At 41.1% G+C, this 16193-nt stretch overlaps 1 protein-coding gene across 1 annotated transcript in view; it reads left to right on the forward strand.

Moving 5' to 3' along the window:
* The window catches only part of LOC126266826 (uncharacterized), a 380815-nt gene extending 376041 nt beyond the window's left edge, over nucleotides 1-4774 (forward strand). The window contains exon 6 of the mRNA XM_049971380.1: nucleotides 4027-4774. Within this exon, the coding sequence (XP_049827337.1) occupies nucleotides 4027-4106 (80 nt within the window). The 3' untranslated portion in view covers nucleotides 4107-4774. The remainder of the gene's footprint in view (nucleotides 1-4026) is intronic.
* Nucleotides 4775-16193: the final 11419 nt, after the last annotated feature.

Raw genomic sequence — 16193 nt, forward strand, 5'->3', positions numbered from 1 at the left:
TGGATGTAGTTCTGTGGAACGGCTTGCCATGCCATTTCCACCTGGCGCCTCAGTTGGACCAGCGTTCGTGCTGGACGTGCAGACCGCTTGAGACGACGCTTCTTCCAGTCCCAAACATGCTCAATGGGGGACAGATCCGGAGATCTTGCTGGCCAGGGTAGTTGACTTACACCTTCTAGAGCACATTAGGTGGCACGGGATACATGCGGACGTGCATTGTCCTGTTGGAACAGCAAGTTCCCTTGCCGGTCTAGGAATGGTAGAACGACGGGTTCGATGACGGTTTGGATGTACCGTGCACTATTCAGTGTCCCCTCGACGATCACGAGAGGTGTACGGCCAGTGTAGGAGATCGCTCCCCACACCATGATGCCGGGTGTTGGCCCTGTGTGCCTCGGTCGTATGCAGTCCTGATTGTGGCGCTCACCTGCACGGCGCCAAACACGCATACGACCATCATTGGCACCAAGGCAGAAGCGACTCTCATCGCTGAAGACGACACGTCTCCATTCGTCCCTCCATTCACGCCTGTCGCGACACCACTGGAGGCGGGCTGCACGATGTTGGGGCGTGAGCGGAAGACGGCCTAACGGTGTGCGGGACCGTAGCCCAGCGTCATGGAGACGGTTGCGAATGGTCCTCGCCGATACCCCAGGAGCAACAGTGTCCCTAATTTGCTGGGAAGTGGCGGTGCGGTCCCCTACGGCACTGCGTAGGATCCTACGGTCTTGGCGTGCATCCGTGCGTCGCTGCGGTCCGGTCCCAGGTCGACGGGCACGTGCACCTTCCGCCGACCACTGGCGACAACATCGATGTACTGTGGAGACCTCACGCCCCACGTGTTGAGCAATTCGGCGGTACGTCCACCCGGCCTCCCGCATGCCCACTATACGCCCTCGCTCAGAGTCCGTCAACTGCACATACGGTTCACGTCCACGTTGTCGCGGCATGCTGCCAGTGTTAAAGACTGCGATGGAGCTCCGTATGCCACGGCAAACTGGCTGACACTGACGGCGGCGGTGCACAAATGCTGCGCAGCTATCGCCATTCGATGGCCAACCCGCGGTTCCTGGTGTGTCCGCTGTGCCGTGCGTGTGATCATTGCTTGTACAGCCCTCTCGCAGTGTCCGGAGCAAGTATGGTGGGTCTGACACACCGGTGTCAATGTGTTCTTTTTTCCATTTTGAGGAAAATAAACCAAAAAAAGAAAATAATGAAGACTGGGAGAGAGAGAGAGAGATAGAGAGAGAGAGAGAGAGAGAGAGAGAGAGAGAGAGAGAGAGAGACAGGAACATAAAACGCTACACTTCCCGAAGAAGAGAATAGACTTTAATGAGAAGATAAGCAAAGCGGGCTTTACACACAAAAACCGCCGAGTGATTTCAGCGATAAAGCAACACTGCGCCTTCCACTTCCTCCCTCTCTCATCCCTGTTTCTTTCCGTACCGTTGTACCTTAAATATGTTACAATGGAATTTATTCGCTGTTCCAGACCAGCATAAATTGTGAAACAAATTGTAAACGGAACTGTGAACCGCAGTGTCGTTTATTCACTATACAGGAACAACGTTTCCTGACTGCATCTTAAATAGCGACATGGTTTTGTAAGGGTTACCAGGACACATACACTATGTGGTCAAAAATATCCGGACACTTGGCTAAAAATGACGTACACGTTCGTGGCGCTCACTATCCGTAATGCTGGAATTCAATATGGTGTTGGCTCACCGTTAGCCTCGATGACAGCTTCCACTCTCACAGTCATACGTTCAATCAGGTGTTTGAAGGAATCTAGGGGAATGGCAGCCCATTCTTCACGTAGTGCTGCGCAGGAGAGAGGTATCGATGTCGGTGGGTGAGGCTGGGCACGAGGTCGGCGTTCCAAAACATCCCAAAGGTGCTCTACAGGAATCAGGTCAGGACTCTGTGCAGTCAGTCCATTACAGGCATGTTATTGCTGTGTAACCACTCCGCCACAGGCCGTGCATTATGATCAGGTGCTCGATCGTGTTGAAACATTCAGTGACCATCCCCGAATGTCACATTAACAATGGGAATGAAGATGCAACTTGAAACATCAATGTAGGCATGTGTTGTGACAGTGCCGTGCGTGATTCCTCACTTCACAAAACGTTTTTCCACTGTTCAATCGTCCAATGTTTAAGCTCCTTACACCAAGCGAGACGTCGTTTGGCATTTACCGACGTGATGTGTGGCTTATGAGCAGCCGCTCGACCATGAAATCCAAGTTTTCTCACCTCCCGTCTAACTGTCATAGTACTTGCAGTGGATCCTGACACAGTTTGGGATTCCTGTGTGATGGTCTGGATAGATGTGTGCGTATTACACATTACGACCGTCTTCAACTGTCGGCGGTCCCTGTCAGTCAACAGACGAGGTCGGCCTGTACCCTTTTGCGCTGTACGTCTTCCTTAACGTTTCCACTTCTCTATCACATCGGAAACAGTGGACCTAGAGATGGTTAGGAGTGTGAAAATCTTGCCTACAGACGTTTGACACAAGTGACTCCCAATCACCTGCCCATCTTCGAAGTCCGTGACTCCCGCGGAGTGACCCATTCTGCTCTCTCACGATGTCTAATGACTACTGAGGTTGGTACTAAGGGGTACCTGGCAGTGGCAGGCAGCACAATGCACCTAATATGAAAAACATTCGCTTTTGGGGATGCCTGGATACTTTTGATCACATAGTGTATTATGATTGATTGATTGACTTGGGGGAGGAGACCAAACACCGAGGTCATCGGTCCCAGCGGATTACGGAAGATGGGGAAAGAAGTTTACCCGTACCCTGTCAAAGGAACCATCCCGGTATTTTCCTGAAGCGATTTAGGAAAACCACGGGATACCTAAATCAGGATAGCCAGACGCGAGTTTCAACCGTTGTCCTGTGTGCTAACCACTTGCGCCACATGGCTCCGTATAACATATCATGAATGTCTGCAGAAGAGACCAGTTAGATTCAGTCGTAGACTGATAGCTGACATCGGTAAAGTATTCTATTGTTTCGTTTTCGAGCTCCTGTGCATATTAACGGGTAGGTATGCACCGCAACGATGTGTACTATGTTTTTGTTGAAACAGTTTCTGTGAATCTCAGCATCATAATAACAACGTGCCTGTATTTTTATCCAACATTTAGTTATGTTTGAAGCTGAGTAAAATGAAAATCTATTGGTGATATAATACTGCGCAAACATGTACGGACAAACACAGAGTGAACGACGAGCGAGCGAGCGAGCCAGCGAGAGAGAGAGAGAGAGAGAGAGAGAGAGAGAGAAAGAGGGAGGGGGGGGGGGGGAAGAGAGGGAAAAGGAATTTCTTTTGTTCAGAGAAGCATCCTTGAAATATATTTTGCGATAACGGTACAGCGGAGGTATTGCGCTAACCCAGAACACGCTGAAACGTGTATAGACGACACTTCGCGTCAGATACAGCGACTTGTCGATCCCTGTATATTCTGCACTCACATCCAGTTGTTTTAGTTACCCTACAAGGGTCGGATTGCGACATTGCTTATGTTAACAGCCGCTCGGGGTAGCCGCACGGTCGAGGGCGCCTTGACACGTTTTGCGCGGCTGTCGGAGGCTCGAGTCCTTCCTCGGGCATGAGTGTGAGTGTTGTCCTAACGTAAGTTAAAGTTAGTTAGATTAAGTAATGTGTTAGCCTAGGGACCGATGATCTCAGCAGTTTAGTTCCAAGGAACTTACCACAAATTTCCAATTTCCTATGTCGGCAACAACACTTATACCATAAACAATAGCTCTGCAGTTAATGCGAGGATGGTTACGAATTATAGCTGCTTTGTTAAAATGTCTATTCACAAGTCGTGAGATTAAATCTCGAGGGACCATAAGCTGCGGTTTCCAGACGTCCAACGGACGTTGACTGCATGGGTGTCGACTATAATGCGCTCTGGAACACTACCATAAATGTAGTTATGTTTCGCCCCACATTGGTAGCAATTTCTTCACAGATTAAAGAAACATTATTTTGTCTTTTTTCAGCCACTCCAGGGGACTCCGCCATCTACAGTGACTCGGAGAAGGAAACAGGAAAGGCAACTACAGATGTGCACCAGACGTAGCTTATATTCGCTCCTGCCTGTGCAACGGCGGCACTGTGCTGATGATCAACTCATTTCATTAAGAGGTCGTTGAGATGAGTTCAGATTTTGTGGGGAAGATGTAGTACAACACGGACGCTAATGATAATCAAGATCATCTTTTCAGATGCTTAAGCTCCAGTTACGTTACTAGTTGTAACTGCAAGTTGGGATCAGACTTTCACTTGAGTGTGTTTCTCAACTTCTCTGAGGTCTTTGGTTCTCCGACTATCAATTTGACGATATCGATTAATAGTGTGTTTACCAAGTCACTTTCAGAATGTTGATTGACTTTGTTGATTAAGTATAGAATATGTGTGCCTAATCTTTGCAGATCAAGAAGACAGAAGGTTGAACTGAAACGTGAGATTTTTTAATTTCTAATTGAGAGGACATATGCTTGCCTGATTTCTGTTTTCTTGAAATCATGTATCAAAGACATTAGCAAATGTGTAGCGTATGTGCCTTCGCCGCTTTGTAGCGCTCGAATTGCAAGCAAATTTACTTATTTTGTATGTATGTAAATTATTAATAAATGTTTTTGTTATTTATTTTTGTACAACTCAGTCTGTATCTTTGAAATCGTCCGTTTTACTATTACGTAGTCAAGAAAAAGGAAATACAAGAAAACGCTCTATCTCTAATTTGGACAGTGTTCAGCGTCATTAAATAGAGTACCAAGAATTAAAATCACTTATTAATTCACACACCCTACCGATTCACTTGCTGTTGCTACGCATCTCCGGCGTACAGTTATAACTCAAGTATAAAATTATGTAGATTAGCAAATTATTATCTTATGAAATAGCTGTTGTACATTAATCACTCAGTTCCTGAAAAGATGAATAGCTACTGATTAGTGTTTGAACAGATACATAGCACTAACGTAATATTCAGTATCGTTTACTGGTAACAGTGAAGTACCAGAAATGAAAATACTGAAATGGTTAATGGCAAAAGAGAATGGAACTTGAAGATAGAGGTTTATTATTTGCACAGGATTGCGCGGCTTTCTCATCATTAAAATATATCTAACTTTTCCCTACCTGCGTGTGTTTCTCTGCACCTGTTTTCTATTGATGTGTGTATACTACCATATGTGTACTCGATACGAAAATATGTAATTATTTTGCAAAATTGTAAACATGGCTGAAGCTGCAACTGTTGAAAATCTTCACCGTAAATGATAACAGCCAAACAGGTGCAGAATAAATATTTAGTGAAATCCTTGACCACAGATTCAGTATATCTAAATATACCTTCATCAGGAGCAAAAATACACTAAAATCACATTTTGCAGTGGAGATACATAAAACAATCGTGCCAAAGGCGTCGTCAGTAGGTAACGTGTTAATGAACTGGTGGTTTCAAAAGAGTTAGTTAGGAGTGATATTTCAAATTCGTTCCAGGCGTAAGTAATTAGAGAAGCGAAGTGAAACTTATTTAGTAAATAAGTATACCATCCGTTTAGCCATTTATTTTGTTTTCCTGAGCTGGTTTAATTCCTAATACGGCCGGTCTATATCTATGAAGTAAACAAGAAGTCTGACGTGGAAGAATGATGTTCGCTTTATATGGACATTCATGTGGTGCGATAACAAACAGCAGTTCACTGCCACAGTAGATGTCCCCACACAATCCATTTTCTAACAATTCCGAAGATGACTTCAGCTATTTAGCCACCCTATGGGTAATCGGTATTAGCTATTTCAACAGCAAGTTTCTCATGATAATCGTTCGTGAAGTAGAAAGAAAGTAATTTATTATGAATCGATGATTTACTTAGAGATGAGTCTAATTTTTCCGGCGAAAATGTGGCCATTGGTTTTTCGTCACTGCCAGATATGAATGGGTTTTGTATGAATTTATCTTAAGTTGCATACATTTATTTTGCCGTAGCTTAAGTGGTTGCTCTAGCCGGACCCATAGTTAAATACAATTACGGTATTAAATGCTGGAATACTTTTAATGCAGTGCCATTCAGCATACTAATAATGAAATCTCTCCTAGGTTTTACATTTATTTCAGTGTAGCCAGTTTTATTTTTCACAAGCAAAACACAGCTGCCAATATTCGTAGGAACTTAACCAAGATCGTATACACCGCAGTGACAAAAGTCATGGATTACCTCCTAATTACGTGTCGGAGCTCCTCTTGTGCGGTGTAGTGCAGCAGCTGTACGTGGCAAGGAATGAACAAGTCTTCGGAAGTCCCCTGTAGAAGAACTGAGCCATGCTGCCTTCATAGGCGTCCATAACTGCGAAAGTGTTGCCGGTGCAGGATTTTGTGCACGAACTGACCTCTCGATAATGTCCCTCAGGTGTTCGATGGGATTCATGTCGGGCGGTCCCGGTGACCAAATCACTCACTCTAATTTTCCGGAATGTTCTTCAAACAATCGTGGCCCGTTGAGATATAGCATTGTCATCCATAAAAACTCCATTGTTGTCTGGGAACACGAAGCCCACGAATAGCTGCAATAGGTCTCCAAGTAGCTAAACATAACCATCTCCAGTAGTGATTGAGTAGGACCAAAGGACCCAGTTCATTCCAAATAAGCACATTCCACATCTTTATGGAGCCACCGCCTACTTCCACAGTGTCTTGATGACAATTTCGGTCCATGGCTTCGTGGGGGTCTGCGCCACACTCGGACCCTACCATCAGCTCTAGCGTCATCTGACAAGGCCTCGGTTTCCCAGTGTTGTAGCGTCCAACCGATATGGTGAGGAGCCCAGGATGTCGTGCCGTTAGCAAAGGCACTCGCGTCGGTCGTCTGTCATAGCCCATTAATGCAAAATTTAACCGCACTGTCCTGACGGATACGTTCGTCACACGTACTACATTGATTTCTGAGATTATTTCATGCAGTGTTGCTTGCATTTTTACAATGAAAACCCTGTGTAACCGCCGCTGCTCTCGGTCGTCAAGTGAAGGCCATCAGTCACTACGTTTTCTGTAGGGAGAAACAATGCGTGGAATTTGGTATTCTCGGTACACTGTTGACACTGTGAATCTCGGAATATTCAGTTCCCTAACGGTTTCCGAGATGCAGTCTCCCGTGCGTCTAGCTGAAACCACCATTCCGCATTCAAAGTCAGTTAATTCCCATCGTGCGGCCGCAATCAAGTGGGAAACCTTTTCATGCGAACAACGCAAGTACAAATAACAGCCCCGCCAATACACAGCCTTTTTTTTTACCTTGTGATCGCTATACCACCGCCATCTGTGTATATGCATGTCACTGTCCCGTGACGTTTGTCACCTTAGTACACATTTATCGCTCCTGGAAACAGCTTTGCCAGTGCTATAAATACAATCTGATCGGAAAACAGGACGTTTGCCGACTGCCCACACTGCTGCTTGCTGACACTTCAGCAGCGGCTGGCTACACGTAGAGGAGTTTGGTGTACACGTGGAGGAGCCAACACGGTCGGCAGGCGGGGTACACAGCAGGAAGCGGCTGGCAGGAGTAACTGAGGGGGAGGAGGAGGAGGGGTGGGGGTGGGGGTGAGCATATTTTGACAGGCGGCTGTCACTCGTCTGTGTTTGCCGCGCTGTGCTAACACGCTGATTGGATCGATGAGCAGTGGCTGTCTGCAGCGAACCCGTGAATCACATCAAAGTCGGCTTCTTGAAAAGCGCCTTTGATCATGCGGAGGCGTACGGGAAGCTGCGTCTGCGTCTTCCGCTGCGCTCTCGTCACCTTCGGAGCATAGTGCTTTAACGTGCCGCCTTAGAAGAATAACAGCTGTGTTTATTTTTCTTTTGTTTGGATGTGAGGTAGTGTTACACACTTGTTGTGAAACATTTACGTTTTCTGGTTTAGTATCAAACTCTTTTGTCATTTCATTGAAAGGCTTTTGGATGGGATTGCCTCCGTAGGATAGATGTTAAGCCAATACATCGTTGACGCCATTGCTCTTCCGTCGGATGACAGCCGCTGAAGCATGTACACAGTTCTCCTTAATAATTCCACGAGCAGCATCGAGGTGTTTGCGAGGTGGTGCGGGGCAAGGTAAAGCATTAGTGACAACGAGGCAGTGAGAGGTATACAAGGCGTATCATAGTTAAGAGCGAAAACTGACACGGTTGAAGCAACACGATAGTGAACCTAAAACCTTCCAAGAAACGTGGTCTCAGAACACAAGCCGTTTACAAATTGACTGCAAATGTGAGTTCACAAGAATCACTGACAGCAGTATGATATGTTGTACTTGTTAGTCCAAAGGTGTTAGGGGCGATCGAAGGCCGTACAGTCCGGAAACGGCAGGGCAATCAGACAAAATCGCCGTGAGCACTGAGGCAATCATCCCACCTACGCTCCAGGTTGAAGATACCATTTTGTCAGAACACTGTGTCCTCATCCTCTTCCGACCTTTTATGGTGTTTTTTAAGACACCAATGGCATTATAATCGTATGGGGAGAGATCAGGACTAAAGAGGAGGTCCTCTTGCGACTCTCACTTGAGTTTAACTTGCGCATTACGACATTTGCGATATGGGGATGTGTGTTGTCATGAAGCAACACCAATCCACAAAGAAAGTACTCTTTGCATCCGTAGCAAAACTTGAATAAAGTGGTGCTGCTGTTATTCATGTGGTACAGATACGCTTGTCATCAATTAAAATTTTCATTCTAACAGAGCGACAACAACGGACGGCACATTTTTACCAATCGCATATAACACTTTATATCTACACACATAATGGTTAGTAGACCGTACCGGGCGCAAGCCCGCATTCTTAGCCATTTTGAAACAAAACGTGTAGCGCTAGAAGCTCACTATGTTTTCGACTCTAAATCTTTTTTTTTTTTTTTTTTTTTTTTGCGCCTCTTCAACAACTTTCGTGCCGACCTCTTTACCTCAGAGCAGCAGTTGCACCGTAAGTCCTCAGTTGTTTTTTAGATGTATTCCAATCTGTATGTTTCTTTACAGTTTTTATCCTCTACAGTCACCTCCAGTACCAAGAGCATTATTCCCTTATGTCTTAACAGCTGTCCTATCGCCCTGTCTCTTCATCTTGACCGTGTTTTCGATATGTTCGTTTTTTGGCCTATTCTGCGAAGAACCTCCTCATTCATTACCATGTCAGCCGTCCTAATTTTCACCATTCTTTTGTAGCACCACATATCAAAACGACTCGATTCTTTTCTGCTCCGGTTCTTCCACAGTACATGCTATGCTCCAAACGTACATTCTCAGAAATTCATTTCTAAAACTAAGGCCTATGTTTGATACTAGTTGAATTATTTTGACCAGGAATGTCATGATCACCTGTGATAGTCGGCGTTTTATGTCCTCCTTTCGTCGTTCGTCATTGGTTAGTTTGCTTCCAAGGTAGCAGAACCCGTAGCTTCACTTACCTCGTTACCGTCGGTTTGGATGTATCGCTTATCGTTTTTTTTTCTACTCCTCAGGACTGTCGCCTTTCTTCGGTTTACCCTCAATCCATGTTTTGTTGTCATTAGACTGGTCATTCAATTCAACTGCTCCTGTAATTCTATTTCACTTTCACTGAGGGTAGCTGTATCACCAGCGAATCTTATCAGTGATATCTTTTCACCATGAATTATAATTTATTCTTGACCCTTCCTTTTGTTCCCAGCAGTGCTTTTCCTTTTTCTTAGACATTTTTCATTCCGAACAGTTCTTCCTTTGAATCATGCATTATTGTTTCCCCATGTTGTTGTACACATTGTATATTACCATTATCCTGTAGCTCAAACTCATTTTTCACAGACTTCCGAACATCTTATACATTTTACCATGTCGAACGCGTTTTCGACGTCGACAAATACTATGAAGGTGTCTAGACATTTTTTTCAGTTTTGCTTCGATTATCAAGCGTAACGTCGAGACCGCCTCTCTAACGCCTTCACGTTTTCTAAAACCACACTGATCGTCATCTAACATATCCTGAGTTTTCTTTTCCATTCTTGTCAGCATCTCTGATGAAAGAGCTGTTGAGCTGATGGCAGGGTAGTTCTCGCGCTTATCTTGGAAGGAGTATTGGTATTTGTTCACTATCTGCTTCTCTTATAGCTTGGATACACAGATGGCTGTTCCGCTTACTTTGTTTGTCAGACTGCGCGCAGTATCATCTGCGAGACTGCAGTAACATCTCTGCGTCAGCCGCTACTTAAAGATCTTGGCTGTAAAGACAGTAAGTTCGCGTCATGCAATCGTGAAGTGAGCCACGCCCAAGGAAGCAGCAGAGCGAGAAATACATTATCTTTACTGAGAAAATTGATTTTATAATATGGTTTTTGACAACTTTACTGAGAGACAAAGCTTTTTTGATAGATTTAATGAAGACTTCATAATAAGGTAATAATTAATATTCTTTGTTTTAACTGCGCGCGAGCTGCTGCCTGCACATTACAACAACAAGAACTTTCCCCCTTTTCTTAGTTAGGTAACATTAGCAACCATTCGGAAAAGGTTAACTCAGTTAAGGCAACATTTTGTAATCTATGCTGAACGTATATATTTCGTTTCGTATACACCGCAGTGACAAAAGTCATGGATTACCTCCTAATTACGTGTCGGAGCTCCTCTTGTGCGGTGTAGTGCAGCAACTGCACGTGGCAAGGACTCAACAAGTCTTCGGAAGTCCTCTGTAGAAGAACTGAGCCATGCTGCCTCCGTAGGCGTCAGCAACAGCCAAAACAGTATATGCAGCCTTTATTCAGAGCTTATTACTAGAAGTAACTCATGTAGACAAGGTAATTTCTGATAATGGACCACAATTTTGATCTAGTTTTTCGATCTGCACTTTCAAAAATAGAAAAATTCAACCTACCTTTATGTCCCGGTACCACGAACAATCAAATCCTGCAGAACATATAATGAACGAATTAAATGATTTAGAATCTACTGTCACAGGAAGCACACAACGGGTTAAATATATACATTTCTTTTTAGGAAATGATAAATTCTTTGCAGACGATTCCACCTTGTTTTCTCTACATTTAGTGTTGGAGAACAAGCTACCACTGGATCGCATTAGAGAAATTATTCATATTCTACAGCTACAATGTTTATAACGACGTGAAATCACTAACAATGCCATCTAAAACATAAAAATAGCAGCAGAGAAGAGGAAACACAATCAAAGATAAAAAATGACGGATAAAGAATTGTACATAGGTCAAAAGATACTGGTTCACTCCCATTGTCTATGTCACAAAGGTATAAGTAAGCCTCAGAAATTCTTTCTTTTGTACAACAGACCTTTTCATATCTGACTGATCGCCCATCCCAGTACTGTTCACATAGAAATATTGGAAACTAAGAAAACTAGAGGCTAGCACCTTGTTTCTAGCGTTAAAGGCAGTTGTTGACTGAGACAGGATCTTACTGGCATGTCAGACGAGGAAACTTTGTTGGGGAAGACACAAGGTTTTTACGTACGTTTTGCCACATCTAATTCTTATGTGCCATTCATTTTTGGTATTATGGAGGGTCTGTATGTTCTCAGAGATGGTTTGTCAGAAAGTATTTTTACTTGAATCTTTGTGAACAGTATTTTATGGACACTTATTTGTTTTTCTTTTATTACTTCTCTAACTATGAGGGAATGTTAGATTTTGTACTACTTTTTCACGTCTGGTAATCATATGTAAATATCTATTTTTACTGTTGCAAAGAATGACCATACTTTTACTAATAATGCACATTTTTTACCATCGTAACTGAAGACATCATCGAACAGGTATGCTGACTACTAACAAAGTTTTCTTTACAAGAAGAGATAATATCTAATGTTTGGCAGAGACAGAAAGAATCACAGCTTTTTCTGTCATGTGAGCCTGTGTAGATGTATGAGTATAGTGTTTGCTGTGTTTAGAATTGCATATAGATAACTGAAGGAGGTAATTTTCTGTTCAATGAAGGATGTGGTTGAAGAGTAGGACAGGGTAGACACTTCGAGTTGAAGAGTCATAAGGAATCATATTTACTAAGTACATATGATAATGCTGAAATATGTGTGTTATGTATAAAGAAAAAGATGATAATTACGATTAAAGATTTTGCAAGAAAATGTGCACATGAGTCAGAATTTATATTACAATATGTTGCTGCTGATAATTATAAGAGATATGAGTTTGAGTCAGGGATTACAGGGGCCTTATGATGAGAGATTAATAGTAAATATTTCGAAGTAAAATGAAGCAATGTTCTTTGTTTTAACAGTTTGCTATTTGCTGCACCGTAGTCGGTGTGTAATTTTCAGTACATGAATTAAGGAACTAATACTTTGATGTTGTACTTCAGTAATAAATAGTTTTTACTGTGTGTATGAAAGCTTTCTGGTAGATATATGCAGACTGACATGGAGGAAATTAGAATGGTTTTCATGAGTTGATAACTTTCCTTATGAAGTCATCTTTGTTTTCTCTTACACCCTTTTTCCCCTTGGTAATTGTAGCACAGGTATAAGAACGTAAGACAAGGTGAATAACAAGAGATAATGGGAGAGAAGGAAACTTATTTTACACACGAGGGAAATGCCAACGAAATTTTAACAGATAACGTTATATAATCTGTAATAAGAAAATTTTGGATCTGTTAACCCACACCTTTTAGACGTTTTTTCTTATTACGTACAAACTGGTAATGAATTACGTTTGTAGCCGTTCAGGTACATCAATACCTAACTCTGTATGTAACTTTCAGGCATGTGTGAACTTCTAAATTTCTTTCTTAAGTGAGGTAGAATAAGGATGTTAATGTTAGTCTAATAATGGTAATGGGCAAGTAGACAGGTTAAGATTTTACATTTGTGCAGCTGTATTATATATACGACTCACATCTGACTCACATGATGACTACTGCATTATTGTACCAGGAACAACATGTCATTTTTGTACAAAGCCTTTTTTCCCAGAACTAATATACTACTCTATACTTTAGTAATAGCATTGAGTTTTAATATACTCTGAAATTAGTACTTTCATCTGTTGTAATTGCAGATGTAGTTAGCTTGAAAGAATAATGTAAAAAGCTCTACTTAAACTCGTGTTTGTATGTGTCTGGTTGGTATCTGAGAAATTGATAAAACTTGTTTTGATACCGATATACGTAAATCTCAGTGCCCAGCAAAAGACCTCTGTTAAAGCTAAATTTTGAACAAATCTATGTGAACCACACGTTACACCTTGCGGAATCCAGGATAGCCAATATATCAAACAATTTGCCTGCAAGAGAGCAATCCGTTTTCAATAGAATTTACATATGTGTTGTAACTGCAGAACAAAATCATTCGAATAAAAATGTTCGCCATTAATATAGCTTATCTTTATCTTAATCATGTAAAAAAATCACTACAACAGAATAGTTATGGCAATTACATCGAAAATCAATGTATAAATTAATGCATCTGAGTTTATGATAAACTTATTAAAACTCATGAGATAGCACTTTAATGAGATCTCCCATTAGTATTAAGCGTCTGAGCTAATATATTAATTTCACAAATAGTATTTTGGCAATCACTATGTCCTAAAATGGAAACGAACATTGATGATAATTAGATTTGTTGGCCTATCTGTGTGAACGGAATGGTCTTCTGTTCTGCAACCTGTTATTATTCATATAATAATGAAATTGTAAAGAAAAACTAATTTCATTTTCATTTTCCTTATTTGCAATGAGCTATGCACTATGGTATCTGATCAATTTTCGTAAAAAGTGCTTTGCTAGCACACAACACTCAATGAGCAATGCGAGTGTACAAACATATTCACATTGGTAAGAAATGGAAAATGAAGTACCTAACTTCACGACTGACAAATTAGAACAAAGACTCCAAGTTAAACCTTGCTTCATTATGCTGTAAGAATACACCCTTTTATAAAGTTCTCACAACTTGATAGATCATCAATATATTTCTTAATAATTTTCCTGTGTGCAATTACTTTCCGTGACACTTGTTTCAACTGTAAGATATATCAATGTGCTTCGCTATAAAATTTCTACAGTCAACTTTAATTGCACACATTATTAACAATAAGAAAGTACACAATTACGAATATATAAAAATTGGATTGCCTTACGTGTTGGATTAGATAATTAAGTAATTAATACAATACCACATAGTATTTTTCAACAAAAAGTATCAGGACTAAATCCTTTATAATTAATGCTACTTCCACTACATAGTAGGTCAGCTTACATCCTTTTCAAATCAAGTACATTGCCAGGCTGTCTACCACACACTGACTTCTACTCTGACAAAGTAAAACTAACCTCAGTGGTTAAGATCAGTGGTTTCTGGAAGGAACTTACGAATAATAGGGTTATATCGATATTACAGGGTTTGAGTACATTTATCAGATTCGCAACTTCATTCAGAACTGTGCCCAAAACTTCTTGAAAACTGACATGGCAAATAGTGGAATCCCCTTACATCACCCCTACCCTATTAAACAAGAATTTTGAAGAGTGGTTTCTGCTGGTCCAATGGCAGGAAGCACTCATAAATATTGTACATAAGAAACAATCACAAAAATGGTACAGAAGAATGATTATAAATACCTAAAGTGGGTGGCGATATATACAAAATATCAGTGAAGAGGGACAAACTGATACAAATATGATACGTAAGTCAAAATACAAGTAAAAGTACATACAAGCAAACAAGTGTACAAAACATCCAGTATTAAGTTATTTTTCATATTGGTTGTGAAAGAGAAGACATGGCCTAACAACATGCTTGTTATGATAAATCAGTAATATAGTTCAGTAAAGTACAGTACATACAGTTTTACAATGAGGTACAAAGCAGTACAAAGTCATTACAATTAGATGTACAAATGTTTAAAAGAAACCTCTTAGGACAAGTAAGAATTACTGCCAGTTCAAATGAAATAATGAGTATACACAAATTTCATGCAACATGGTACAAAATGTTACAAGGCAGCTGCAATTATTTCTTCAATTACTTATGAATATCTTATGAAGACAAGTGAATATTCTTCTCAGTTTAAATAAAGCATGGGAGATACATCCATTTATAATATGATACAAAAATCTGTATAATTGTCTGTTCCAAATTATTGAGAAGATCTATGAAGAAAACATCTTGCAGTGGGAGAAAACAAATATCGCAGAAAAAGTGTCACACACTTCACTATTTTGTTACAGACGCTGATCATAGTGGTAGAATTAACGCATTCCTGTGGCATACTCAGGGACTATAGTACTTTTCCTTCAGTTTCTCCAGTGACAACTCACAGGGACCAAAATAGGTATGTTATCCTGTCGACCTCAGGGAGGAATAAGTACCTTGTCACTACCTCCAATGACTACCAAGAATGTGAAGAGCCACAATCATTGCTGCAGAACTTCCATAATGAGCAGTGTTTCCATTGGTAAATCTTATATGAGCTGAGATGAGGCATGACACTCAACTTGGTGCCACAGTAAATTGCATGATGTCATCCAGCATACTCTGTCCATCAAGCATTCTGTTTTCATGTTAACCAAGATCATCTCCCATGCATGAAACAAATTTCAGTGTTAAGTATTCATCTTTATTTTTAAAATACATCAGATAAATTTAAAGACTTGGATCCAGTTTCTTAAGTTACATGCATTTATCTATCTGACCAGAACATTAACTATCACACTTCTCAAGTACAATAAAATCAGGAATAAATATGATGACCACCAAAATAGATAATTCTTATACTAACACTCTTAGAATAGAAAACGTTATTAGTGTAATATTAACGTAGTCATGTGTCAGGCATCATCTTAGACTACTGCACCAAAAACATCATCTAAGCATTTTGCAAAGTTCCCTGGTATCATAACAACTACAAAACCATTGTCATTCCTGGTGATAAAAGATTAACTTGTTAACTATATTTGATTTAAAATTTGCAATTTCCTGGAAATTCAAAATTCAGATGGTGTCAAAACACACTTTACCAGTTTCTCAGATACCAGCCAGACACATACAAACATGAGTTCAAGTAGAAGTTTTTACATTATACTTTCACCACAGATAATGTTCTAACAAAAAGAAACTACGCAATCACGAATATATAAAAATTGG

Source organism: Schistocerca gregaria, chromosome 4, assembly GCF_023897955.1.
Source record: "Schistocerca gregaria isolate iqSchGreg1 chromosome 4, iqSchGreg1.2, whole genome shotgun sequence".
NCBI classification, from domain to species: domain Eukaryota; kingdom Metazoa; phylum Arthropoda; class Insecta; order Orthoptera; family Acrididae; genus Schistocerca; species Schistocerca gregaria.